The 26,863-nt window shown below is 39.3% G+C and overlaps 1 protein-coding gene across 1 annotated transcript in view; it reads right to left on the reverse strand.

The window, feature by feature from the left end:
* Positions 1-1,567: 1,567 nt before the first annotated feature.
* Positions 1,568-26,863, reverse strand: part of Atic (5-aminoimidazole-4-carboxamide ribonucleotide formyltransferase/IMP cyclohydrolase) — a gene marked incomplete in the record, with an annotated part of 25,490 nt that continues 194 nt past the window's right edge. The window contains 15 exon segments of the mRNA XM_005396914.2: positions 1,568-1,794; positions 2,214-2,369; positions 4,103-4,285; positions 5,866-5,958; positions 9,003-9,131; positions 11,321-11,410; positions 12,519-12,604; positions 13,411-13,518; positions 14,260-14,385; positions 16,637-16,793; positions 17,105-17,256; positions 17,789-17,877; positions 22,064-22,130; positions 23,087-23,163; positions 26,605-26,731. Of these exon segments, the coding sequence (XP_005396971.2) occupies positions 1,675-1,794; positions 2,214-2,369; positions 4,103-4,285; positions 5,866-5,958; positions 9,003-9,131; positions 11,321-11,410; positions 12,519-12,604; positions 13,411-13,518; positions 14,260-14,385; positions 16,637-16,793; positions 17,105-17,256; positions 17,789-17,877; positions 22,064-22,130; positions 23,087-23,163; positions 26,605-26,731 (1,760 nt within the window).

Consider the following 26,863-nt stretch of genomic DNA (forward strand, 5'->3'; position numbering starts at 1 on the left):
TGTTAACCTTCAGTCAAGCTAAAGAGTATCAATAACTTGGAGACAGAGCTCACACTTAACAGTTTATGAGCCCAGATATATATTAGCTATTTATTGCTTACTATGGTTTGTGTCTAGATGTCCCCCCCAAAGTCTCAAGTGGTCACTTTTTTTGGAGCTGAGTCTAGTTTGTGATTGATTCATAGTGCAATGCTGGGATTAAGGGTGGGTGACTGCTGGATGGGTCCACTGATTACACTGGCACCGCCCTAATCCCAGCAGTCTGGATAGAAGGGGCAGAAAGCCATTTCCCCCTTTTGCCTTTGCAGCTTTTGCTGTCTTCTGCCCCCCTGAACTATTGCCCTCTGCCATGTGTTATCCTGCCTTAGAGCCAGCCAATCATGGACTGAAACCTCTACAAATTGCGAGCTAAATAAACCTTTCCTCCCTTTAACTTTCAGGCCTTAGTATTCTGTCTCAGTAATGAGAAAAGTAGCTAAGACACTGCTACACTGCAAACTGTCTCCTCCACACTCCCAAAACCGTGGCTTACAACAATATGGACGTCTGCGTGGGTCAGGAATTCATGAGACTCTTCACTGGGCAGTTCTGGCACAGGAGTCTCCACAAGTGGAAGCCAGATGTGATGGTGGTGGTGGGGCTAAAGTGGGAGGGGCCTCTTACAAGGCGGGCAGCTGGTGTAGGCAAAATGGTTTGTCCCCAGGGGCAGGGCAGTTTACATCTCATAGCATGGCCTGGGCTTACTTCACAGCAGCATGCAATCTGAGAAACTGAGGCTCACATCACAATGGCTTAGCACTTACCCTCCGCAGTCACATATTTGGCAGTTCTTTATTGATCACACACACTGACTTTGTTTCAATAGCAGAGGACACTAATCAAGGGCTGCAAGATTAGTCAATATATACATGACTTACAAAGATGAATCTTCCTGATGCACTACACTCACTTTTGTTCAAAGGGCTTGGGGTGGGATACTGTACCCACACAGATGACTTTGTTTTGGTTCTTTGGAGGGATTTTTAGTGGTAGTGAAAGAACACAGAGCCTCATGATACTAAGCACACATTCTATCAACTAACTACACCCCAAGCCCCGATTATGTTTATTTATGCAGTTCCACAGCGGCGATCTTTGGCTGCCAAAGTTACGGGCAACATTTCCCTAACAGAGAAGAAAGGAGGCATTAGCATTACCCACAGAGGGGGCAACATGACTCAGTAATCCACCAAGGTTTCAGTTCCTAAGGGATTACCTGCTGTTGTTAGAAAGCAGACAACCTTGAATTTCTTAGAAGTATTTTGAAAAGAAGGCCTGCCTGAGTGGAAAGCTTATGAGAAAACTGAAGCCTAGCCCTTGTGGGACGCATCCTCTCTGGCTGACCAGCTTCTCCAGCACACTTGCAGGTTTCCGGGTCTCACACAGGGCAGTATGGCGGGGACAGTGGAGCTCCATGGGGGAGAGGCACGCATGGTTCCTCACACGCAAACCTTGACGTGATTCAGGCTAAGAAGCTAAGAGCATATATCTTCACGACAAGTAACATGCAACTACCTAAAACCATGGATCCAATTATTAATATGTTTTATTTTTTTAGAAAGGTATTCTTCAAAATGTCACACATGATTATTCATCTACACATAAGCAACCACAAGAACTTTACACATGGTAATATTAGTGGTGGAAGAGCCGAAGATCCGTGTGAGCCAAGACTATCCCCAACTCATCGCACGCCTCGATCACAACCTTGTCCGCGGCGGAGCCAGAAGGAGCTGCGATGTAGGCCACACCACTCTGGGGGAAAAACCAGTATTGATTTTCAAAACACAACCATACGCCGTAAAAGCCTGTGAAATTCAAAATCCCCCTCCAAAGAAGCATAAGCCAAAAATGATTCACTCAGTCAGAAGGCAAAATAGGCACCTTTCTCTTGAAGGCCTGCACTCTATTTTCTAAGTGCGTACTTTTTTTTTTTTCCTCTACCTAATAAATCTGTCTGCTCCTTTTTTTTTAAAAAAAGGCAAGGTACAGTAACAATATTTGACTTATCCTCACATCAAATGGAGAAGCCAAATAATTCTATTTCTGATTTATATCACATTGTCACCACTTTGATATATAACACTGCACAACTTATAAATCATAAAGCGAATTTCTGAAATCATTCTACAGGATGCTCAAGTCCATGCAAATGTGCACCTATCCCACCTTACCCTTTTAGCTCTGTCCACATTGTCCCTGAAGGGAAAGAAGGCATCGGAGCTGAGGGCAACCTCACTTAATTTGTCAACCCACTCCTTCTTCTCTGCCTCAGTGAGTAACTCAGGGACATCCTCAAACAGTGCCTTCCACTTCACCAAATCTTCATCCTGTGGGGGCAGTGGGGGGAAAGGGAGGTTAATCCCACATCATTTTTATGTATCTGATAAAAATCCCAAACCAGATCACACATGGCCTTTTTTTCTAAGACTTCTGAATTGTAAATAATGAGATATCTAAGGCTGATAATCTTATAGGATCTTTGATTTTTAAAAAAATATTTTCATTGAGGAAAAAAATTCTAACTTTTAAATAAAAACTATCATTTGACTATCTAAATCGGTTTATTTCAAATATACTTTGTTCTTGAATCTCTAAGTTAAATCTATTACTTCAAAACCTATCAAAGCAAACAGAAAATTATATTCCAAATATGAGTCTTCAAAGGCATCCTCTATCCCAATCTAGGAAACAGATGACAAATATCCTAGAACTAGGATTAAGTCAGCTACAGAGAAATCAAAACAAGGTTCCAGTATTTGTTAAGGTTTAAAAGTCTGAGTTCTCTTTAAAATGTAGGCTGAAATCTAATCTCCAACACAACAGTGTTAGAGGTGAGGTTTAAGGGGGTGATTATAAGGGCTCTGTCCCTATGAATGGATTAGCACCTATAAAATGGCTCAATTGGGTGGGTTGCTGTCCTCACCACGTGAGGACACAGCATCTGCAACTTCCAGAGGATGCAGCAACAAGGTGTCACAGTGAAAGCAGAGCTCAGCCCTTACCAGACACTATACTTGCTGGCACCTTGACCCTGGGCTCTCCAGTCTCCAGAACTATGAGAAGTGAATTTCTATTGTTTCACTTACTCAGCCTGTGGCATTCCATTACAGTGGCACAGACAAGATACTCATACTTTGAAGCGTACTTCCATTTGGTTTTACCAAACTTTTATTTGTGTTCATATGTAAAGATTCTTCCCAGACTATCAGCAGGCATTTGTTGTGTAGTATCAAACAGAAAAATTCAAGTAGTAAAGTAAAAATGAAAAGATGCGTTAAGGTCCAAGGATATAGCTTTGCCTGGAAAGTATAAGGTCCTGAGTTTGACTGCCGGTACAAAACAAAAAAAGATGCTTTAAGTACTTTCAGGTTAGAAGGCTCACTGCAGCCTCCCTCTTCACCGACACTATGCAGCCTCCTGTGCTGAACAGACAACTGAACATAGCTCACCTCTTCTGAGTACCACTGACTTTTGACTACCAGGCCTCTTGTTTTCCATCCGGTATTTTATCAGGTGCTTGCTATGGCCAGAAATTGGGCCAGATCTTTTCCTCTGGCAGCCTCCCTGATGTTTGCAATTTTAATGCTCCCCATTTTAATGCCTTCTTCAAAATAGAAGACATGTAAAAAGATAAAAGGCAACAAAAATCTATTGGGTTATTAGTGCCACTTGTAGAAAATATCAGCTAATTTGTATTTAATGTTGAATATGCAGCTGTCATCAGCATGCTTCTGCCTGACACTGAGAGACACCTCAGAATGGGTGAAAAACAGTCCTTCTTATGAAAAGCTTGTGGTCCACAGGGGACATGCAATCATATAAAACTAAACCATTCATAACAACTCAAAAACAAGGTTTGTGGTTTGAGAAAGGGATAAAAAAATTAAGTTAAATGAGATAGGACAGAAAAACAAATTGCTAAGTTCTGGTTAACAATTTTAGACAATGCAGAATTTCAACAAAAATACCTTTTTTTCTCTGTAGATATGTGAAAGTCTGTTACGCATAAAAAGGACAGTATTATCACAGTGTGGCCAGAACTCAATAACAAGCCTTTTACCTCGCCAATGGTGCCAGTCACATATTGATCAATGGCATTGGAGATCTCTGCTCTCTTCACTCCTGGTTTAAACTTCATTGAAAGCACCTGTGGGTGGTGTCTAAGCCACCAATAGTTTGCTTTATCCCCTGCAAGGCGTGTGCAGTGTATCCGAGACTGCTGTCCTGCTCCAATGCCAATAACCTGAGCGACACAGACATGCAATGAATACCTCTTCCAACAATGCATTCTTCCCCAAGGACATCAGCAGTGAAGCCCTCATTCTGCATGGAACTTCACCCTAAAGACACCAGTAGCTACGACCTCCCACCACTCTGTTGCTAGAGGCTGACAGTCTTAACAGCTGGCAATGACTAAACTTCCGAAAGGGTCTTCCAGGTATCAGGCTAATGAATATCCATCTGCCCCAATTTGTGGGCCAAATAATTTAACAAATGCTAAGACATAAGCTGGAGGCACTTCAAGAAGGGCTCTCTGGCCTAAACATTGAGCAAAATCAATTTCAACCATAAGTTAGGAAAAACTTAGTGATTTACCTGTGCAATGTTGCATTCAATGGCTTTGATACAAGAAGTTGATACAGTAAGAAATAGTAAGTATAGATCTTCTCCTACTTACAATGGGTTTATATGCTGACAAACCCACGATGAGCTGAAAATATCTTAAGTCAAAAATGTACTAAATAAACCTACCCTATCAAACACTGTAGCTCTTAGCACAGTCTGCCTTTTACATGCTGTACTTACATTAGTCAACACCATTAGCCAAAACCATCTTTCTTTTTTGGGGGGGGTCTTTTTTTTCTTTTGAGACAGGGTCTTGCTGTGCAGTTCAGGCTGGCCATGAGCTCACTTTGTAGCCCAGGCTGGTCTCGAACTCGCAACGACCCTCCAGCCTCAGCCTCCGGAGTTCTGGGATTACAAGCGTGCGCCACTATGCCCGGCTTCCAAAAACATCTGAACATAAGGCTTATTTTATAAGAAAGCACGGAATACCTTATATAGTTTATACTGTACTGAAAGTAAAAACAGAATGCTAATATGCATGCATTTTCACACTATCTTAAAACCAACACACTGTTAAGTTCAGTCATTTTAAGGTGGGCTCGAGCTGACCTTGACTGTGGCAGTGATCACACAAGCGTACAATCTGTGAAAACCGTACCAACTGTGCACTTACAAATTACACCTCCATAAACCTGATTTTTAAAGATCAGTTTCACTCCTAGTCTAGCAGTCTTTCTGCTCAACGGATTCTGGATAAAACAACATGATAGTGGGGGTGGAGCCTGGTGGCAAAGCACTTGCCCAGCACGCACGAGGCCCTGTGTTCCATTACCCAGAACTAGAGGGGAGGAGACAATGTAAACGTACACGTGAAAACAGCTTGCAAGCTGCCAAAATATAGCTGATGGGTGGCAGTACCATTCTTTTCTTCCTCTTCACTGCAAATTCTACCAATGGAGAAACAGAGTGACGGACCAGTCTTCTAACAGCTACTAGCATCCCACTAATTCACAGTGTGCCACCACATTCCAGGCAAGAGGCAAATGACTAATTTTAGTACTTGGTTCCAAAGCTGTTTCTTAATCATCATTAGTTTTAACAGTCTACCAAGGTGCTGAGTAAATACTGACAAACCCAGAGGAGAAAAACTTGGCAAGTTTTCCCTTTGAAGCTGTCCAGTACCTGAGGCAGATGGATTTCTGAATATCATTTTGTAAAGTAACAGTCCCCCTGGGGTGGGTCTGACAGCTTGGTTACCTGCCCGTTCTTGGCATAGCACACGGAGTTAGACTGAGTATACTTGACAGCAATGGTGGCAACAATGAGGTCTCTGAGGGCAGATTCCGACAGCTGAAACAAACACAGAGCGCTAAGTGGCACAGGGCTCTGTAAACGTCATTAACTTTAAGCTTCTTACACGCCTGTAAGGTAGTTATGCAGCTCAAATGAGAGAGTGAAATTAATTGTTCATGCGGTACACTACGAGGTTTCACTAAAAGGATCAAATATTTAGCATATCTGTGGTGGATCTCTACACAATGCCCAATATGTAATGGACTCAGACTCCTGCCATTTTGTAGAAACTCTGGATTAAGCCTGTGTACATCATGCAAGAGATGGAATAATGTATTCATTTCAAAACTGACCAATAATGCTTTCCTGACCAGGATGCATTTCAGCATCTGGAGACATAATAAAAACTTATGTTTATAAACAATGCTGAGGTCAATTTTCAGATACTACTGACCACTGTATGCATACACACAGCCAAAGCTGTTCACAGAAAGTCAAATTAGGGCCATTTTCTGCTTTGTTTAGAATGTTCTCAGTAAAAACTATTCAAAACTTCACGGTACTGTGAACTACCAGCAGAACACTGAATAATGTCACTCTCTTTAAAGAGATCCAAGTTGGTATGCTAGGTGGACAAATATTTACTGCATTTAACTGATAAATTAGATAACTGAAAATGATCAAAATCAAGTCTACAGGGGAGGAGTGGGTATAAAACAAAACAAGTTTCCACTCTGGGAAAGACCCTCTGTAAAGAGAAAACAAACTATAGACTGAAAGGAAATATCCGAAAATTACATAATGAATAAAGAACTAGGACTAATAATGTCTGGAAAAAAAAAAAAAAAGATAACACACAAAGCCTGCAGAAATGGAACCACTCATCTATTGCTGGAGGGAATATAAAATGGTATGACCACTCTGGGAGTTTTCTTTGGCAGTTTTAACACTAAACATACAACTACCATGCCACAAAGCAATTAATACTCGTGGGCATTCACCAGAGAAACAGAAACTTATATTCACATAAAAGCAGCGCATGACTATACAATAAATAAAAATTACAGAACTGGAGAACAGGTGAGTGATGGCCCGAGGTCAAGGCATGTTGGAAGCAGCACAGAGGAAGCCTGGACGTACAAAAGCAATGGCAGTTCTGCACCCTACCTGTGCCCACTTCAGGGTTTCAGTGCTGTACTGCAGTTCTGCAAGACTGCATTAGGAGAGGCAGGACAAAGGGTACACAGGAACCCTGACAACTGCCTGTGAACCTACAGCTTTTATTTTTTAATTTTAAAATTAAAAGCTTAATTTAAAGAAACAATTTCTTAGGAATTTATTAGAGTAAGGTGTTAGTAATACACATCCTTTCTTATATATCTTTCTAATATTTAAGTCACCCCCTATGAATTTGATTCCTTGGGATTCCAAGAAAGAGCTGTAACACAAGCCCAGATGTCTACTTTCAGATAGAAACCAAGGATTCTGAGTTAGGATCAGGAATATGAGAAATGTGAGTGGGGTGAGAGAATCCAACAGATTGAAAAGCACTGTTCAAGGGAAATAAGGGCACAGGAAATAACTGATATTTTCTGTATTACTACAGCTCGACCCACCTGTCCAGCTCTCAAGACTGAAGCAGTTGCACACCTAATAGTACTCTCTAATGGTTCTGAGATAGGAATGTGAGCAATAATCTGCTGTAAAAAAGGAGACTATAAAGGAAGATAAAGTTATCACTCTCATGTTTCCCAATTTCTACTAAGAATACACAGAAAGTAAGGAGAGAATTTAGATAAAAAATTACGATTTTACCCTCTCTCATTATTGCAAAAAATATTCAGAGGCACAAAACCTATCAGAGATTGCTAAATTATTCATCAGTCCAATACCTATAGACCTACAAGAAAAAATTTAAAAGGGAATGAATTCTCAAGGGCTGAAAGATTCCTGCACCAATGCCTGCATGTTTATTTCAGGGTACCACTCATTTTCACTAATAAAAACAGAACAATATCCAGTAAAGGAACAACAACAACAAACCATTCATCAAATGCTTAACAGACAAAACTAGCCAATAAAGACTTAAGAGCTTGTTTCAGCCGTTCTCGGTACAGCCTCAGGAGTGAGACCTGGAACAAAAGCAGTTCCCTCTCCATCTTCTGCTTCTGCTGCAGTGAATGATGTGAGGAGACCAATCCTCTTCCCCAGACAAGCTGAGCAGCTGGACCAATGCTGACACACTAACTCAGACAGCCAAAGATCCCCGAGACAAAGGGAGCAGGATGAAATGAGTCTGACAAACCATGCTTTTCCCCTCCAGGCTCTTTCCAAGCAGCATGCAATAAAGTAAGAGGTAAATAAGCCGAGCACAGCTTCTGGAAGTCTTACTGGACTGAGGAACAAAATGGAGTTCCAAGCGCAGCAGAGAAGAGGATGCTAGCAGGCACCAGGGCTCTGGCAGAACAGGCATGAATTAACAGATTGGTCCCACAAACACTGAAACCCAAACTCAAACCAGTTCAATTTCTGACAGCTGGAGGTGAGATGCTCTACCTTAGCTGCCTGCCAGATATACAAATCAACTCTCTGAAGGAAAACAACAGGCCCAGACCCCCGAGGTATCTTCACGGTTTTTCAGATCCAGTGGTCAGCACTCACTCAAACATTCCAGGCACATCAACAGTCCTAGACAAGAACGGGGTGATACCTGCATAGTACAGCACAACTGAAACAGCTGAATAACCACCATAGTACATCTACATATGGGGTGTCATGTGGCTTTTCAGACAAAAATGTGATTCTGCATTTATTGACATGGGAACACACCCACAGTCTCACACATGCAAAAAAAGGCATGTTATAGAAGGCATGATCCCATTTATGCATAACTGAAGATATTTATCCCTACTAATACACATATGCACACAAGCTTCTAATGCGGTCTCTTATTCACTTTTTAGCTCTCAGGCTTAACTGACAACTCAAAGATGAGTTACTTATTTGCACAGATAAGGGCTTTAATAAATGTATAAGTTTATACATATTGAACACACACTACTAAAGTTACTAGCATTCAGTTCTGGTAATTTCAAACTTACGTCTTTATTCTTGGAAACCACATTGCTAAATAATGACTTGTTGATGACACCATTATTTCTCTTCTGGCTTAAATGAAGACCAAAGAGAGTTCGAACTTCATTTTCATCTGGTTTGTAAGACTGGTCCATCTAAGACATGAATTTAAAAAGCTGCATTACATTTATATTCTTCAAATATTTCATTTACCTTCTGTACAAAAGATTTCATTCTAAGTAAAGTTCTATCTGTTTTTCTAAAACAACTGTGTGCCATCATTTTAGTATGAGTATAATACAATGGTTATGCAACTGTATTTTGCTAGGAAATTAACAGCTATTAATCTACAACTTAACATACAATACATTGAAACCAATGATTCTACGAGCATATTTCTGGTAACACTGTATTAACTTAAAGTTACCTACACAAGTCCCTTTGGAAAGTCAGCAGATAAAACAGATTTGTTAATAAACAGGAAAATCAAAAAAAAAAAAAAAAAACAGGAAAATCATATTCTATTTTTCCTTGCTTTTTAAAAGTTTTCCGTACAAAGTACCTAAAACCTGAATTACAAGTTAACATGGAGAAAAGAGGCTTTGCAGTCTATGTCTTTGTTATCTGGAAGGGAATTTATGTCATTTATTATCTTCCTCTCCCAAATTTTAAATTCAAAAGACATTAAGCCATATGGAACACAGTATGTAAAAGTATTCTCTCTCAGAATCTTTAAATTTAACGGTATTTCTTTATTTACCTTTTAGATGATCTCTGACTTGGAAAGCACTTAATATCTATAACTTATAAGCAAGCCCTCACCAAAACGTTACTTCTATGTAACCTACATTTTCGTAAGTTCTAAAATGTCCTTTGTTGTATGCATTGTGACACTGCTAATACTGGTATGCCTTCCTATTAGCTGATGTCAAAAGAAACCTGTCATTAGTAGAGGAATAAGCTGTTTCATGGTCATAATCAAGTGCAAGTTGAGCCAACTTTTCACACAAAATGTGGAGGGAACCCCAGCGTCACCTCCAACATGACAGTGTCACGTGCTGAAAGGGCCATACTGATGAGCTCAGGGTTTGGAAAGCGTTTTCCATAAGGGTGCACATAACCGCTTGTGGTTATACACACTTGCTATTCTTAACAGCAACAAAAAAAAAGAATATAGTGGCAGCTAATTGTGTAGTTAAACTCGCACACATGGATTAAAAACAAAACATGATGTAGACTGAACATGGTATTTTTCTTCTTTCTTTTAAAGGTTGACATGGAGTGTAAGACAAACTTTAGCACTATTGGTATTTTACAGTCAAGAATACACAGCCAGTCTTCAGTATTTGTGGGTTCCATAACAGATTCAAACAACTACTGATCAGGAACACTAAAGAGAAAACACAGCATCTGTACTAAAAACACACACTATTTTCTTGATAATTAACTCCCTAAGCAATACAGTACAATACCCATTTACATAGCACTTATAGTTTAGTAGGTATTATCAGTAATGTAAAGATTTGAACTATAGGGGAGGATGTACATTGGTTATATATAAATAACTACACTATTTTATAAAAGATTTGAGTATCTGAGAAATTTGGTGTCCACGGGGGTCCTGAAACCAACCTTTCCCTTCAATTTGTTTAATTAGTATGGTTTGTGCTTCAATTTCTTTTTTCTTTCTCTTTTTTTTTTGAGACAGGGTCTCTGTAGTTCAGGCTGGCCTTGAACTAACAGCAATCCTCCCGTCAGCCTCGTGAGTGCTGGAATTATAGGTATAAGTCACCATGCCCGGCTTTGCTGCAATTTCTAAATGCCCTGACAGTTAGCTGTAAAACCAGTGCTTTAATATTTAGCAATTTTCTCTGCTACACATCAGTTATAGTAAAAAATATTACCAAAATGAGCTGGGTTTGGTGGCGCATGCCTGTAATCCCAAAACTTGGAAGGTTGAAGCAGAAGAATCACAAATTGAAGGCCAGCCTGTGAGTTCAAGCCTACATACTAAGTTCAAGCCTACATACTAAGACTATATTGTGAGACACAACTTTTAAAACAAGAAACAAATAGGTAAGAGAGTGACAGAAGGGAAGGATGGAAAGAACTTTCCATCAAATAACATCTAACACCTTTTAGATAGGATATCATGAAAATATTTTTTTTAAAATTAAAACACTGAAAATTAAAGAGGCTACCCTTTTCTTAAACTTAAAAATCAAGAATATAAAAAAATGCATGATTAAAAAAACTGTAGTAAAGTGGGATAAATCAGAAGAGTAAACATGGGAAAAAGAGGACAAAAAGACAAATTATTGTAGCAAACAGGAACTGCTCTAACCTGAAGAACACAGTAGTTTCCATTTTTCTTTTTGGAAAGTATTTTCAAGGCTTCTTCTTCATATCCTGGGGCAATAATACCGTCAGACACCTATAAAAAGAAATCAGAGAATGCCTCTGAAGAATCCAGTCCTAATCTGTCCTAAATAATGCTATAGCAGTTTCTGGTTCTATCTCTAACAGATATTGCTAACACTAAGCTTTAAAAATATTCTTTGTCAGAAGAGACTCTTTAGAGCTGACTCTATCTTGCTTGCTGTCTCTTTCAACCGTTTGGTTTAACAATACATGAGCCATTCACTCTAATTCATGTATCTCAGAAGAAAAACCAGTTCTTACTCCTCTCTTCAGGGAGTGTTTTTCACTAGGAAGAGCAAGTTCTGGTCCCGGCTCTGCCAGGATCTGATTAAATGACCTAGGCAGGACATGTTCTTCAACAGTAAGAGAAGAGGATCAGAGAGTTAACAGCCTGTAACAGCACAAATGTCACAACCTTGCTATGACCTGTAACAATGTGAGCTCCATCGTGGCTGAAAAAATGACAGTCATGGACACGAACATGCCCCTTCACCTTCTGTTTTCCCTCCTCTATGCTTACTTGAGGTACCTTCTTTTTCTTTTTGTCTCCTCATTACCAATGAGCACTCTGAACTTTCTGGCATATTTGTTTGGTATTCAACTGATATAGACTTGCTTATCAAAGCAGTTTACATTTTTTCCAATTATATTGTCCCTTTCAGATCTATAAAGGTTTATAGTTAAGATTCTGTATTTCACCACCACCCAAAATGGCCACTCTCTAGCATTAAAACACATGCACTATGAAACTTAAAAGACCTACATATGCAAAGAAAAGCTTTATCAAAACAATTATTCACTTTAAACATTAATTCACTAAATCTTAAAATTAGTAATTCAAGGATTTGTGTTTCTATAAAATATGAACACCCTACACAATACATTTAATTTACAGCTGGTACCAATGCAAATATTACAAGTTATAGTTTCTTTTCTTTTGTCTTTTTGAGACAGGGTCTCACTACACAGTTCAGACGGGCCTTGAGCTCACTTTGTAGCCCGGGCTGGTCTGCAGCGTGCGCCACCACATCCAGCCTTACAAATTACAGTTTCAATGAACACTATAAATAAAACACTTTACTCAGTTACACATGGATCACATTATATGAATGTCTACTAACTTCTCTGGAGATAATTTTTGCAGTTGGGACATCACAAACATCAGATAATGCAATGAAGTCACCAAATGAAGACATTCTATCAGCTCCTGTAAATACAAATTAAAATAAGATAGTCATTATACAATATATTTGCATAAAGACGATGTTTTAAAAGTTCCCATATGATCAAATAAAATCTACTTCTCTAAAGGTAATCTTAATGTTTACGTAAGATTTAAGTAACAGGTCAACGCTATTTAACTCAAGTAATCATTAAGGAAGTGTTCATTAATTTTGCTTTCTAGAGTGGCATTTAGCAAACTTTTCCTGAAGCCTGGCAGCAAATATTTTTGAAGCTTTGTGGATATACGGTCTGCACTGCAAGTGCTCCAACCTGTAATGGTAGTTCAAAATCAGCCATGGAAAATACATGAACAAAGGCATCTGGCCTTAACTCAATCAAACTGTATTTATAAAACTAAGAATCTGACCAGATTCAGCCCAAGGGCCCTAGTTTGCTGACTCCTACTAGGGATGACAAATGTTAAGTTTTCCAATAATCTTCCATGATCATAATACCTATGGTATTAACCCTAAGAATTGTTTCTGAAACATATAAAACACATGTCTAAGTTAGTATAGTTAGAATAACTGTATTTTTGTCATATAAATAAAAATACATTTAACAGCCTAATCTGAAATTACATGTACCAACCTCAATGTTTCCATTTATTACATTAAAATACTACTAATATATACTTTTATAAATACATCTATTTTGGGGCAGTTATAAACTCATTCTCAAGGATTAATGAAACAAAGTAAAGATGATTTGAAATCTAATGAAACAAAGCATATTACTATTTTACTCTATTTGGGATAAAGCACTGCTTTTTCTTCTCATCAGTCTGACCTCTTGCTCTTGCATATGCCGTTGATACCGGTGTAAGGGTATTAAAGAGGTCATAGACCATGCAGACTCTGGCCTCGTCTTCACTGAGTGGGATTCCAACGGCAGCACCTAGCAGAGAAAACCATAAAATAATCAATAAACCTCAACTCACTACTTGTCAATTCCTGTACCAAGACTTTTTAAAAAACATCTAGCCTGTGTTGTGTATTTTCTAGCACCTGTGCCAAATTAAACAAAAATTTAGCCAGGTGGTTAACAAAAGCCCCAGCTGCAGGAGGCAGGGACTCTTCTCTGGCCTCTACAAACACAGAACTGCTGAAGCCTGACAGTACCTAGCCTGTGCAGGAAGCTAGGTCACTTCATTACCGACTCTCTCTGTTCTGCTTGGTATCTCACATTTATTTTTTCCCTGCTCATACTGCTTTAACACCAGTAAATACAGAGAACCGTAATGTGCTGGACTGCCAGCAGATCTAGCAGCATAATTGTGGAATGAAGGATTTAAATGCAAAAGCAAAAAGGCATACACAAATGGCTACAAGAAGTTATAAAGCATCATAAGAACAATTTTTTTGTTTACTAAGGTAGACTTTTCAAACATGTCAAAAATATTTATTTTGGTATATAAAATCAAGCCATTTCACTTTTATTTCTAAACCTTCATATTTACACTGTAAAAAAAAATCATGGGTTGATTTTGCTAGCTCATAATAACGTCACATAATTAGGTGAGTGTTATCAGATTTTTATTGAAGCACTGTACTGATCCTATTATCAAGAGACTTGCCAAAGTGGTTTTGTATTTGAATTTGAAAAGAAAGCCATCTGGGGCAATTCCAGGGCATGTACCTGCTGGGCTGACGTGCTTGAAAGAGGCTGCGGCTGGCAGGTCTAAAGCTTCTCTGAGTTCCTTCACCAGCTGCCAGGCATTCAACGCGTCACACAAGTTTATGAACCCAGGGGCTCCGTTGAGAACTACATACAAAAAACACACACACCCTTTACTGCAAGCGGGCAAGAAGGTCAGAAGTATGTTTATTTCTTACAAAATAAAAAGCATATATCCAGTCAACACAAATGTCTTATAGTTAAGAAGCAGACAGATATACATGAACATGTAATGACTCAACGACAAAGGAAAATAAAGCAGCTGACTGCGAGCCCATCCTTGCAAAAATGCACACATGTATGAACACACGCACATCTGCACACACACTACTGGAGGCCCAAACAAGCTACTCTAGAAATAATCAACAACAGGAGTTCGAGGATGGAAGGAACTATGACAAGTTTAGAAATTTGTCAGGAAGCCATGCAAATTCAGCGTAAGATTAACAACTGTAGCAACTGCAGAGATAGTATAAACGTTAAGATATAAATCATATCAATTTACATTTATAATCTAAAGTAAGAGCTGTGGGTGGAAGGAAGAGGAGAGAAAAAACGTGTTTTCTTCTGTAACGGCAAAACAAAGACCCCGCCTAAAGCTGAACTGCAGTGACAGGAAGAGTACAACTTCAGGGTTTCTGGTATCTCATTGTGTATCACTGGCAGCACACTTAGGAGCTGGTATCTCTTCTGAATAAACATGAGTAATTTAATTTCCTTCGTATGTTATCCTGCATTGCAGAGACTTTTAAAAGTAAAACCTTGCCAGTGTTTGCCAAAAGCCTACCACAACATTAGGCTCTGAGTACTTGGCATATATCAGTGAACAAAATAGTCCATTCTACTTTCCCTGAAGATAAAACTGTCCTTATGGAAATTACAGGAGAGGTAAACAAAAAACAAAATGGCAAGAAACAGGAAATGAGGCCGGGGAAATAGCTCAGGGGCACAGTGCCTGCCTGGCCAGTGCAAGGTTCTCAGTTTGATTCCTGGTACCAGAAAAAAAAAAGAAAAAGAAAAAAAGACAAAAACGAAGTCTTAGGTAGTTATCCAAATGAAATGAAAATTTATATCCATACAAAAACTTGTACAGAAGTGATCAGAGCCATTTTGATCTTAATTGTTCTTCAAGTTTTGATTTCCTTCAATAGGTCCAGAGACTGTGGTACATCCACATACAATGAAATAGTATTTGGTAATAAGAAATGAGCAGGGCACCCTGGTAGAGCATGTGCTAAGGCCTTAGGTTCAATCCCAACCCCAGTCTCCAAAAAAAGGAAATAAGCAGTAATGTAGGAACTTGGGTATTATTTTCAAAATATACTCCAGGTGGGGTATTAAGAGAACTTGCAGATCCAATGAATGTGAAGGGTAAAGGGAAAGAGTATTTTAAAGTGTCAAACTTCCAACCCTGCTCCCCTCCAAATCTCCCCAAGCAGGTGACGGACGAGGAAGCCAACAGGAAGCTGCTTCTTCCCACCACCAAACGTGCGGACTTGAGTGCTCTGAACTTGTGCTGCCTGTGACTGGAGTGGTCCTTGCTCTGGCCCAAGGTCAGCCTCCTGCAGTGCTGGGCCTCCAAGGCCTCCACAGCTGTAGCTCTCTCCTCTGCCCTTCCCCACTGTCCCTCCTACCACTGAGGATGTGCTCTAACAGCCCACTTCAAGAACAAAACGGCAAACATTGAAAAAGCCTCTCTTAACCCCACAAACCCATGGAATCCCAATTTCTCTATTCAATGGATTATCCATCATTGTTATTTCCTAACTGTATACCTCTGTTTTAGCTCATTTCAACTGCCCTTCTAGAATTACAATTTCAAGGAAATTTTGTTTTTGAGTTTTTGGGAGTACTGAGCATTAAGCCCCGGGAGCATGGAGCTATATCCCTAGTCCTCTTTTTTATTGTACTAGAAAACTGCTGCTTTTATCACCCCCAAAGTAGACCGTTCTCTATTCTCAATGACATTTCAACCCGCAGAAATTGTCCAGGTTGTCCTGTGGTTCCTTCCCTGCTCTGCCTGCTCAGTGGAGAAGCACCCTAAGGCTTCACCTTCATCCTCTGCTATGAAAGCCAGACCATCTCACTCTGGCCCAAGTGTTCAGAAAATCTATACAGCAAAGACACTATTCCAAGCTGTGCCTCCAAACTGACCTCTCTTCACAGTCCCAGATTATCTCAACATCCGTGCTCACAATTCCACTGGCACCTCGACTTTGGATGGCTAAAGGTAATTTACTTTACCTTCTGAATGTAAAACACATGAGATCCAAAACAGATAAAGACATACATGCATCCAGATACAGCCCACTGCCCCACAAAACACTCAAGACTTTACCTGTGATGGGAAGCCTAGGCTTCAGGGTGTACAGCTGGGCAGGAGTCTGATGAGGGTTCATGCCATATCTCAAGGGCATCTGAGAGATTCCTTTACTGTACTCTTTTCTGAAGTAATCTGAGATGGCTTCATCATATTGTGCCGTGTGAGTGAATGCCTACAAAAAGGTTTAGTTTTGTGAGACACTAGCAACAGGGACAAGATGGTTTTAGGTGCACAGCAAACTACATGCCCTGGGCCTGTGCATGCTCACACACAAAAGCCACTCAATAACACTGAACGGCACAACAAATTTTCTCTTCACAATACTGTTTTAATCTTTTTCACAGAATATTACTATACTCCATTCCCAACCGAAGAGCAGCTCCAGGCAGAGCTTCAGGGGTGAGAATCCAGCTAGAACTCAATACCTTTCGGCTTGGCCAACACTGCACTGGACAGAAGCGACTACACAGAAGCGTGCCCCACCTTCAAGGCTAACTGGCGTCTGGTCTCCAAGGAGGTGTCCTTACTGTCAGAGCTCTGCATCTCTGTGGACACTGCCGCGTAGTCTTCTGGTTCGCACACCACTGTCACCCGAGCATGGTTTTTGGCTGCAGCTCTCAGTAAGGTCACCCCACCTTTGAAAGACAAAAGATGCTGTTACATTACCAACCGGCGAATCTCCTTCACATACAGTCACGGTGCACACACACACACTTCCACTTTAATTGCTGCTGTCAAACAGGAAATAAATAAGGAAAAACCACCCAGGTGATTCTTCATTAAAAAATAAATAGCTTGGGCTGGCACTACATATTGCTCAGGGCCAAAGTGCTCACTTACCATACGAGAGGTTCTGGGTTCAATCCTGGGGGAGGGGGCTTTTAAGAGACAGAGGAATTGGGAGAAATAACTACTTTTGTTTCTTCAAAAATAAAAATCAAGGCCGGGCATGGTGGTGTCTACCTGTAATCCCAGCACTTGGGAGGCTGAGACAGGAGGACCATTGTGCATTCGAGACCAGCCTGGGCTACAAGGTGAGCTCAAGGCCAGCCTGAACTGCATAGTGAGATCCTCTCTCAAAAGAAAAGGAAAATGAAAAAGAAGTCTCATAACAATTTTAAATAATCTCCTCCCTTTACTAGTCTCAAAACGGTTTCTCTAACTTACCAATATCAATTTGCTCCACAGCCTTCTCAACAGTCACATCTGGAGAGGCCACTGTCTTCACAAAGGGATACAGATTACAGGCAACAACTCTAAAACCGAGAGGAATTCAGCCGTCGTTAAAAATTCAATTTACATGGTTTACAGTTATCTAGGAAAAAATGAGTCAATACTATGTGACCAAAACCATAAATATCTAAAATACAAACTATGAAAGAAATCAAGATACACAAGCTTCAATACTGCACAGTTTCTCTCGTATGAGAAATACAAACAGATGACAGATAGTAGGCAACAGGGAGGGAGATCTTCTGCAGATGGGAAGGGACCAACAGATGAAAGGAGAGGGGCGGGAACCACGGGAAGGCGACATGAAAAACCATGTGCCAACTCCCTACAATGAACGCAATGGTTATGTACTGCGAACATGTACTAATACAAATAAAAAGTAAGAATAAATAAAATCAAACATAAACTGTGCAACTGACATTTTAGAATTCTAAAAAGTTATGTGAAGATGCCTGGGTGTCCACAGCTATAGAGCTATCATTTACCCAGCAGGTGCTCTGGGTCTGGATACACATCGGTCTCTCTAACCATACTGCGATGCTGCTACTCAAGTAACCTTAGCTACCCACGGCTATCAAACCATCAAAATGTAAAACATTCTTAATAGAAACGAGAAATAAAAGATGGTAAGTAACATCTTCATTTCAAGCTTTGACACTACAACCCAGGACATTTTAAATTAGATTCTTTTCCCACAAATTGTGTACAATGATGAAAACCAATGGACCATTCTAACAGTAAAATACTTGTTTATTCTGTCTTCAGAGAGGTCACAAGAGAGGTCATGAAAAGGATAGAAACAGAGAGGTCAAAAGAATAATTTAAAATACAAAACAGATCTATAATTAACTAGTGAACAGAGTTCCACTCCCAGGGCTACAAATTAAGGCGCTCTGTGGGCAGCCCCCAGCCTCCAAGCCTAACTGATGATGATTAACAAGAAAACAGAAAAACAGAAGAGAGGACTGCTCAAGAGCGAGAAAAATGTGTCACAAAAAAACTAGAGAATACCGTTTCTCATCCACACTGACACAAAAAAACACTAGCAAATGGAAACCAGAAAAATACTCAAAAGAATTACACATCATCGCCAAGTAAGAGCCAAACATCAGCCTGTAGTCCCAGCACTTGGGAAGCCAAGGTAGGAGGATTGATAAATAAATAACATAAAATATCATCTGAATAAAGGATAAGAACCACCTGATCACCTCAATAGATCAACACAAAGTTTCAACAATATTCAATATATACACAATAAAGAAAAACATTCAACAAATTAAGACTAGCAGGGAACTTCTTCAATATAACGAAATGTGAAAAAAATAACTATAGGTAACCCCATACTGAATACTTTCCCTAAGATCAGGAACAAGAATGTCCATGCTTACTACCTATATCCAACACTGTGCTGCAAGTTTAGGCCAGGGAAATTCACAAACGATGCAATAGGATTTAGAAGAAAGAAGCAGATCTCTACACACAGATGACATGAAGTTATATTCAGAAAATCCTAAAGCACTCATAGGAAAACCTATTAGCACTAATGAATGAGTTAACAAGGTAAGGGATATAAGACATATACAAAATCAATTGTACTAGTATGCATTAGCAATGAACAATCAGAAAATAAGAAAACAATTCCACTTACAACGGCACCAAAAAGAATGAAATATTTATTAACAAGTTCCATAAAAATAAGATTTTTGATATTTCAAAGTAAAACAACATTGAAAGAAACTAAAGAAAACTGAAATATATGGAAAGACTTCCTACATTCATGCGTTAGAAGACTTAATATTAAAATACCAATATTCTCCAAATTGATCTACAGATTCAAAAAAATCTCTAGGAAAATATGAACTGCCTCTTCTGCAAAATAAGCAAACTGACCCTAAAAAAAAAAAAAAAAAAAAAATCACACAGAAATGTCAAGGTCCCTAAATGGCAAAACAATCTTTAATAAGAAAAACAAAATTGGGATAACTCAGTAGTTCTAGATTTCAACATTTCTACCAAGCTACAGCAGTGACACAGTGCCAGTATAATGTGATATACAGACCAAGGATGGCAACACCATTCAAGGCAAAAAGACTTTTCAACAAATGATATTGTGACAACTGGATAGCCATGTACAGAAAAATAAAGCTAGATCCCTACCTCACACCTACATATAAAAATTAACTTTAAAGTCAATCAAAGGCCTAAATTTAAGAGCTAAAACTAAAAACCCTTAAAAGAAAGCAGGCAAAAATCTTCACCACCCATGATTAGGCAATGATTTCTTGGCTGTGACAGCAAAAGTACAAGCAACAAAAGAAACTGGACATCATAAATTTAGAGGCCTTGGGTATGTGGTTCAATCTCCAATACAAGCAGAAAAAAAAATCCTATTTCAGTACTAGCAAATCCACAGAGAGAGTGTAGCTCAGTGGTACCAAGGTTGAAAAGTACTGGAGGAAATGAAGACCAAAGAATGGTTTTTCTAAATATAGAACTACCATATGACCCATTTAGTCCACTCTTTGGTGTGTGCCTGAAGGAATTAAAGTCTCTACGCTATATGGATACTGCATACCTGTATTTACTGCAGCACAAACCACAACAGGCCAGATGTGGGAAAAGCCTAGGTGCCCATCAATAGAAACAGATAAAGAAAATGTGTCACATATACTAAATGGAATATTATTTGGTCACAAAGAAGAATAAAATCATTTATAGGAAATAGATGGAATTGGAGACCATCAGGTCACGTGAAGTCAGTCAGACTCAAAAAAGACAAGCATCATGTTTTCCCTAATATGTAGAAATCTAAAAAAACAAAACAAAACAAGACAAAAAATATGAAAATAGAAGGAAGAGTATTAAACAAGAGGAAGGGGGAAAGGGAGAGGAGTGTAAGGGAGGTAACACAGAGGGTGAATATGTTATACGCATGGATGAAAATGCCACAATAGAATGCAGTATTTTGTAAAATTAATACACTAATAAAAATATATATTAAAAAGAATAGTCTTTGAGAGAAAGGATGCTGAATATGTTCTGATATCAAATGTGGTAACAGCTGCACAACATGTGTGAATATACTGAAGACCACTGGATTATACAGTACGAATCAGTGAATTATATGGTATGTAAATTACACTTCAATAAACCTATTACATATACAGTGATACTTGGGTTGCTGAATGGCTCCAAGCAGGACTTTTTCCAAGCTGGAACTTTCTCATCTTAGCACATTAAGGAAGAAAACCAAAGGAACATGCCAAATCTGGTGCTCCTCTCCCTCTCCCTCTGTTCTCACTCACTGCAAACCTTTCCTGAACCCCTTCTGTGTGGTGTTCGACAATATGTAAGCATTCTGGTTTGGGCACCAGAACACAAAGAGTGACGGTCAAGTCTACGTGCTGCTCTCTCCCAGTCTGCCAGGCAACATATAGTGCTTGTGTTGGTGTGTTAAAGTATTAGTCACTGTACTTTTATTTATTTATTTTTTTGCACTTTATTTGTGTAAAATACCAGAACCATGGCTCCAAAGGAATTTAGTGGTATCAGCAGTGAAGCTAAGAGGGAAACTGTGAAAAGCATGATGAAGAGAGAAATCACTGTACAATTTGTCAAAGTCCTGGAAAAATGTATTTATAAATGTAATTTCTGGGCCTCAGAAGCAATTATTTGGTTTTATTTCTTATGGGAAAAACACATTCAGTTCTCAAACTTTCCAATATCTGAACACAAATTCAGAATGAACTGAGTTTGATAACCAAGGTATCACTGGTTTTAAAAGTAACAATCAGTATCTTTATGCTAATAATTAAGTCAGCTGTACACAACAAAATTTAGATTTTAACTTCCTAAATACACAAAGATTAGGAACTGGGGCTCTACTTTGGTGACAGTGCTTCCCCAGCATATATAAGATTCCATGGGTTCAATGCTCAGCACTGCAAAAGACAAAAAAAAATTAGACAACAAAAAAAGGAAAAGAAATACTACTTTAAGTTATATGTGTTGGAAATGCAAATTTGCCAAAACCAGAATGTTTATATATGTCGAATGCCACACAAAGAGATTCAGGAAAGGTTTACAGTGAGTAAAAACAGAGTGGGAGGGAAAAAACCACCGGGTTCAGCATGTTCTTTGGTTTTGTTCTTTAATGTACTAAAAATTGAACTTCAAACTTTTCCTTATTTTTTTTCTTTCAAACTTTACCTTATAAGATTGAAATCAAGTCTGGCCATGTCAGCATTATCTTCTGGGATATTACGAGCCAGGATGCCTAATATAACAAAGTGAAATCAAACATTAATTTTTTTAAAAAGGTATTTCTTCTAATAGTCCCATCAATCTAGTAAGCCTTCTAATATTCATCACTAAAGAATACAGAAAATGGAGTTGAGAAGTCATAAAAAAATTAAGATCAATGGGTATATTTAAAAATCATTTGCACCTGTACATAATTCACTTTTTTAAAAATCCCCTTTTCCTGAGCAACAAAAAAATACAATTTTTTGTAAATTTTTACAAAACTGAATTGGAATTTTTACAAAACTTTTAAGAGTTCATCCCAGTCTGTATTCTCAAAAATCAATGGTTTGTCTGGTGATCATTCACCATTTAGTCTTTTTTTTTTTCTTTTTCTTTTGTTTTTTTCGGGTACTGGGAATCGAACTCACGACCTTGCACTTGCCAGGCAGGCGCTGTGCCGCTGAGCTAAATCCCCAGCCCCATCATTTAGTCTTTATTTGTTAACTTTTAGTGTAACTGGTAAATTAGCAATAACATATACTTCTCATCATTTTATGTGTAATTTGCTGTTAGCCAAATGTACACATGTAAAGCATACTGAAAATTTTCTTTATAAATTCAATTACATTGTGATGCTTTATTCTAATTGTGAACTGTTCTAAAAGTCTAAGCTTTATACTATAAAATCTAAATACTTTCAGTAACTGCAACAGAAACATCACAATCTGAATTAGCAAATTAGTTATTAGGTCAAGACTAACAGCAAGCAGAGGAAAACAATCTGGATCCACCATGTAATAAAGCCAGCCATATTTTAAACTGCTACTAGCTTACCATAAACTTTGACAGCAAATATGACAAAATGAACATAAATTTAGAAATAAACTTTTTGAACTATGACTTCCCTTCTTCCTCCTTCTTTAGGAAGTGAACTAAAATATCCCTAAAAGCCACTGACTGTTTTAACTGAAGGTACCAACAACTTACCAGCATGGACTGCAGGATGCAAGGTTTTCACACGACCCCCTAGCATTTCCGGAAATCCTGTTAGCTCAGAGACATCTCTGCAAATGAACAGAATATTACCACTGTTTCTGAAGTGTCATTTTACATCATTCGAAGCATCTTCCCTCAAGCATACTGTTCTCATTCAAGAGATTTTTCTTTAAACAAACTGAACAGAAAAAGTTATTCTAGCTTCAGGTTTTTCACTACATTTGATTTCTTACATAGGTAAAATTTTATCTACTTTTCAAAAATAATATCCTTCTTTCCTTTCCTCCCTCCCTCAACAGTCTCGTTATGCAGTCCAAGTTGCCACAAACTTTTGATCCTATCTCAGGGTCCTGAGTGCTGGGATTACAGGCATGGGCAACCAACACGTGGCTCATGTTATCGTATTTTCTGATTAACTTATGTGTGACAGGGAGAACTGGCATTAAAACATTGCTTTTATAACTGTCAAGGAATTTAGAAATTAAACCATAAACCGTACTAAATAAATAAAATCAAATGAGAAGTAACTTGGCAGTACATAACAAAAAACATTAAAAGTATCTTTATACCAGAAATTGGTCAAAGAGGGGGTGGTGGAGCACACCTATGATCGCAGCACTCAGCAGGCTGAGGCAGGAGGATCGTTGTGAGCTCGAGGCCAGCCTGGGCTACAAAGTGAGCTCAAGGTCAGCCTCAACTGCATAGCGAGACCCTGTCTCAAAAAAACAAACAAACAGGGGCTGGGGATTTAGCTCAGCGGCAAAAGCGCCTGCCTGGCAAGCGCAAGGTCGTGAGTTCGGTTCCCGGTACCGGAGAAAAACGAAAAAAAAAAAAACCAAAAAAAAAAAAACCAAACAAACAAACAAAAAAAGAAACTGGCCAAAGCAGAACTAAGAATTTAATTATATGATTAAAATGCATAAAATGGCAAATCAAATGAGTGGGAAAAAAAAAGACTGCTTAGTAAAGTGGTATTGGTATTAGTATATCTGGTTAATTCCATGCAAAAATAAATTCCTGATGAATCAAAGGTTTAAGCATTTCAGAAAACTGTGTTAAGTACCAAACTTAGGTATGTGAGGAACACTAAACAAAGGACTCATAGCATAAAACTGAGATTATAAAAAAGGGAGTGGGCATCACAAAATTGGGTTAAGGGCCAAATTTAGAAAAACACTTAAATATTAATCCTTATCATCAGACTGACATCCAGAAAGTTGTAGCCAGGAACATCCCTTGACAGAATTTGTTGTGGAAAAATACTCATAATACGTAAGCAAAAAAAGTAGGTCACAAAATTCTACCTGTCTTCTATGTGAGCTCCAAAGTAATGTGTATGTATATTAATGTATTTTCCAGTGTTTTATCTTATAAAAACACTGGAAAATACATTAATATGCTATTGTTCAACATTTCCAAAATATTTTACAATTAACATAATAGCCTTTATTGGAAGAAAGTAAACATTTTAAAACAGCAAGTTTGGCTGAGAGGACACAGAATTTCCTGGGTTAACTTGCCTACTAAGTAGGGCCCACTTTCCGATGAGCTGCATTTTGCCAAGGTCATACATGGTCCTAATGCTGATGGGTCAAACTGGTGACACATGGATTCCAATCCAAGAATGCCAGTTCTTGGATTTTGTAATGCCAGTTCCCTTCTGATGAATTTAGGAATTAAAATCTAGTTCCTCCAATTGAAGAGAATTGCTTAAAACTTAAGATGACAGGTTTATGCTTAATTAAATGATAGGGATGATTTAAAAGCTTGTTATTCCTTTGTACTTAAAAAAAATTGTATGTAATAGCTAGAGTCTTCAGGATTAATTCTCTATATGAAGGGGCTGGGGAATTTAGCTCAGCGGCACAGCGCCTGCCTGGCAAGTGCGAGGTCTTGAGTTTGATTCCTGGTACCAGAAAACAAACAAACAAACAAAAATAACAATAATCCTCTATATGATCACTGGTATATACTTACTGATTAAATCTCATCAGTTTACTACACAATAAAGCAATGGTTAACTTTATGGGGTATGTGAAGTGACTTCATTTCTTTTTTCATTTCTGTGGTGCTGGGATGAAACCTACAGCCTTGTATGGATAGGTAAGTACTCAAACACTGAGCTACGGCAGCCCCCCACTTTATTCTTCGTGCTTCACTTTCCTTATCTACCCAATGGGGACAATACTACCTATAAAAAAACTGTATTGTGAGGACTTACGATTAATATACGTAAAACACTCTCCCCACTTTCTACTCCCTTCAGTGACCTTTACTGAATTGAGCCCTGAACAAATCATTCTTGGTAAACACTTTCACCATTTAAGGAGAGAAACACTTTACACTCCCAAATTTTAAAAAACACCACAACAACGGTGATCAGTGAGTGGGCAGGCTGGGTGTTTAAACTGGACGACACACAATATAAGAGCTCATTATACATTCCAGGTTTGTTCCGTAACATAAAATTTGGTGGGAAATAGCAAAAAGAGGCCAGAGGTGAGCAGTTTGCTTAATTTGAGGAAAGTTCCAACTGCAACAGTAGACTGCACCTTGGCCTAACAGAAAGAACCTGGGTCTAGACTGGATTTTTATCCTGCTCCTGCTCAGAAGAGCTGGACTTGCTTCTGTGATTCTCACAGGATTTCCAGGAGAACCGCATCCCAGGCAAGATGCAAAAGGAACTTGAAAAATAAAAAGCGCTAAATAAGGCATTCTCGCCATCTGAACTTGAGAAATCTTGGGAAGCCTGGTACTGCTCATAAAAAGCAGACATACACGAAGAAAAGGTGGATAATCACCTTTGCATGGATCTGGAGGGCAAGAAGTAAATCTTCTGCGTAGCAACAAGGCAGAGAGAGCTTTCATTCCTCTTCTAAAATACACCTCAGGGGTGGGTTTGCCCTTCCTCTGAACTCTCACTGCACTTTATTATAGCTGTGCTATGGCCTCTTTCATTTTCTGACTTTCTGTAGTTACTCCCTCTCTATCCAAAAAGCCAGCCTGAGGTCAGGAATGGCCTCTTGATTTATCTTGGGTGCATCCCCTCTCATCCCCAGTCAGGTAATGAACAGCTTGCGAATGAGAGAATCAATGACTTGTACCTTCATATGGTTCCTGGAAGGTGCTACGGGAGTACCAGATGTGAATCTTCATGATGTCCACAGTTTTGTTAAACAGCCAGTTAAAGCAGATGTGAACCTTAACTTTTGTGTTTGTTGTTCGGCACACAAGGCCACGTGACTTAAGGTGTAAGGGAAGTGGCTAAGCACCAGGGCTCCACACTGAGGTCCACCCATACTCGGTTCTGCAAACTTCCACAGAAGCTGCCAAACCTCTCCGCGCCTCATTTTCTTCTTCCTCAAGCGCGGGTAAGGGGTGTGGCAGCCTCACAACGTTCCAGGGAGGGGGAAGGTACCTTCCTCGGAGCACCTGGATGACACCACTTTCTGGTTTTAATGTGACCACGTTCTGCCTGGACTTACCTGAGAAACTAAGCTCTACCTTACCTGACGGCCAGGCCAGCATCTCTGAGAGCTTTAGCAGTTCCTCCGGAAGCGACCAGATTCAGACCTAGAGCCGTTAGGTTCCTGGCAAATTCCACAAGGCCTGTTTTGTCAGAGACACTAAAGAGGGCTGAAACAGAAGACACGTGCTCCGTTACTCGCCGCGCGCCCCTGCGCTCGCCGCGGGCTGGGAGGGGACTCTCGCGCTGCAAGGCCAGCAGCCGGGCGCGCAGGCCCCGGAGGCCTCCCCGAGTCCGCGCCC

The sequence above is a fragment of the Chinchilla lanigera genome, unplaced genomic scaffold (genome assembly GCF_000276665.1).
Source record: "Chinchilla lanigera isolate Chin_1 unplaced genomic scaffold, ChiLan1.0 scaffold00056, whole genome shotgun sequence".
Lineage (NCBI taxonomy): Eukaryota > Metazoa > Chordata > Mammalia > Rodentia > Chinchillidae > Chinchilla > Chinchilla lanigera.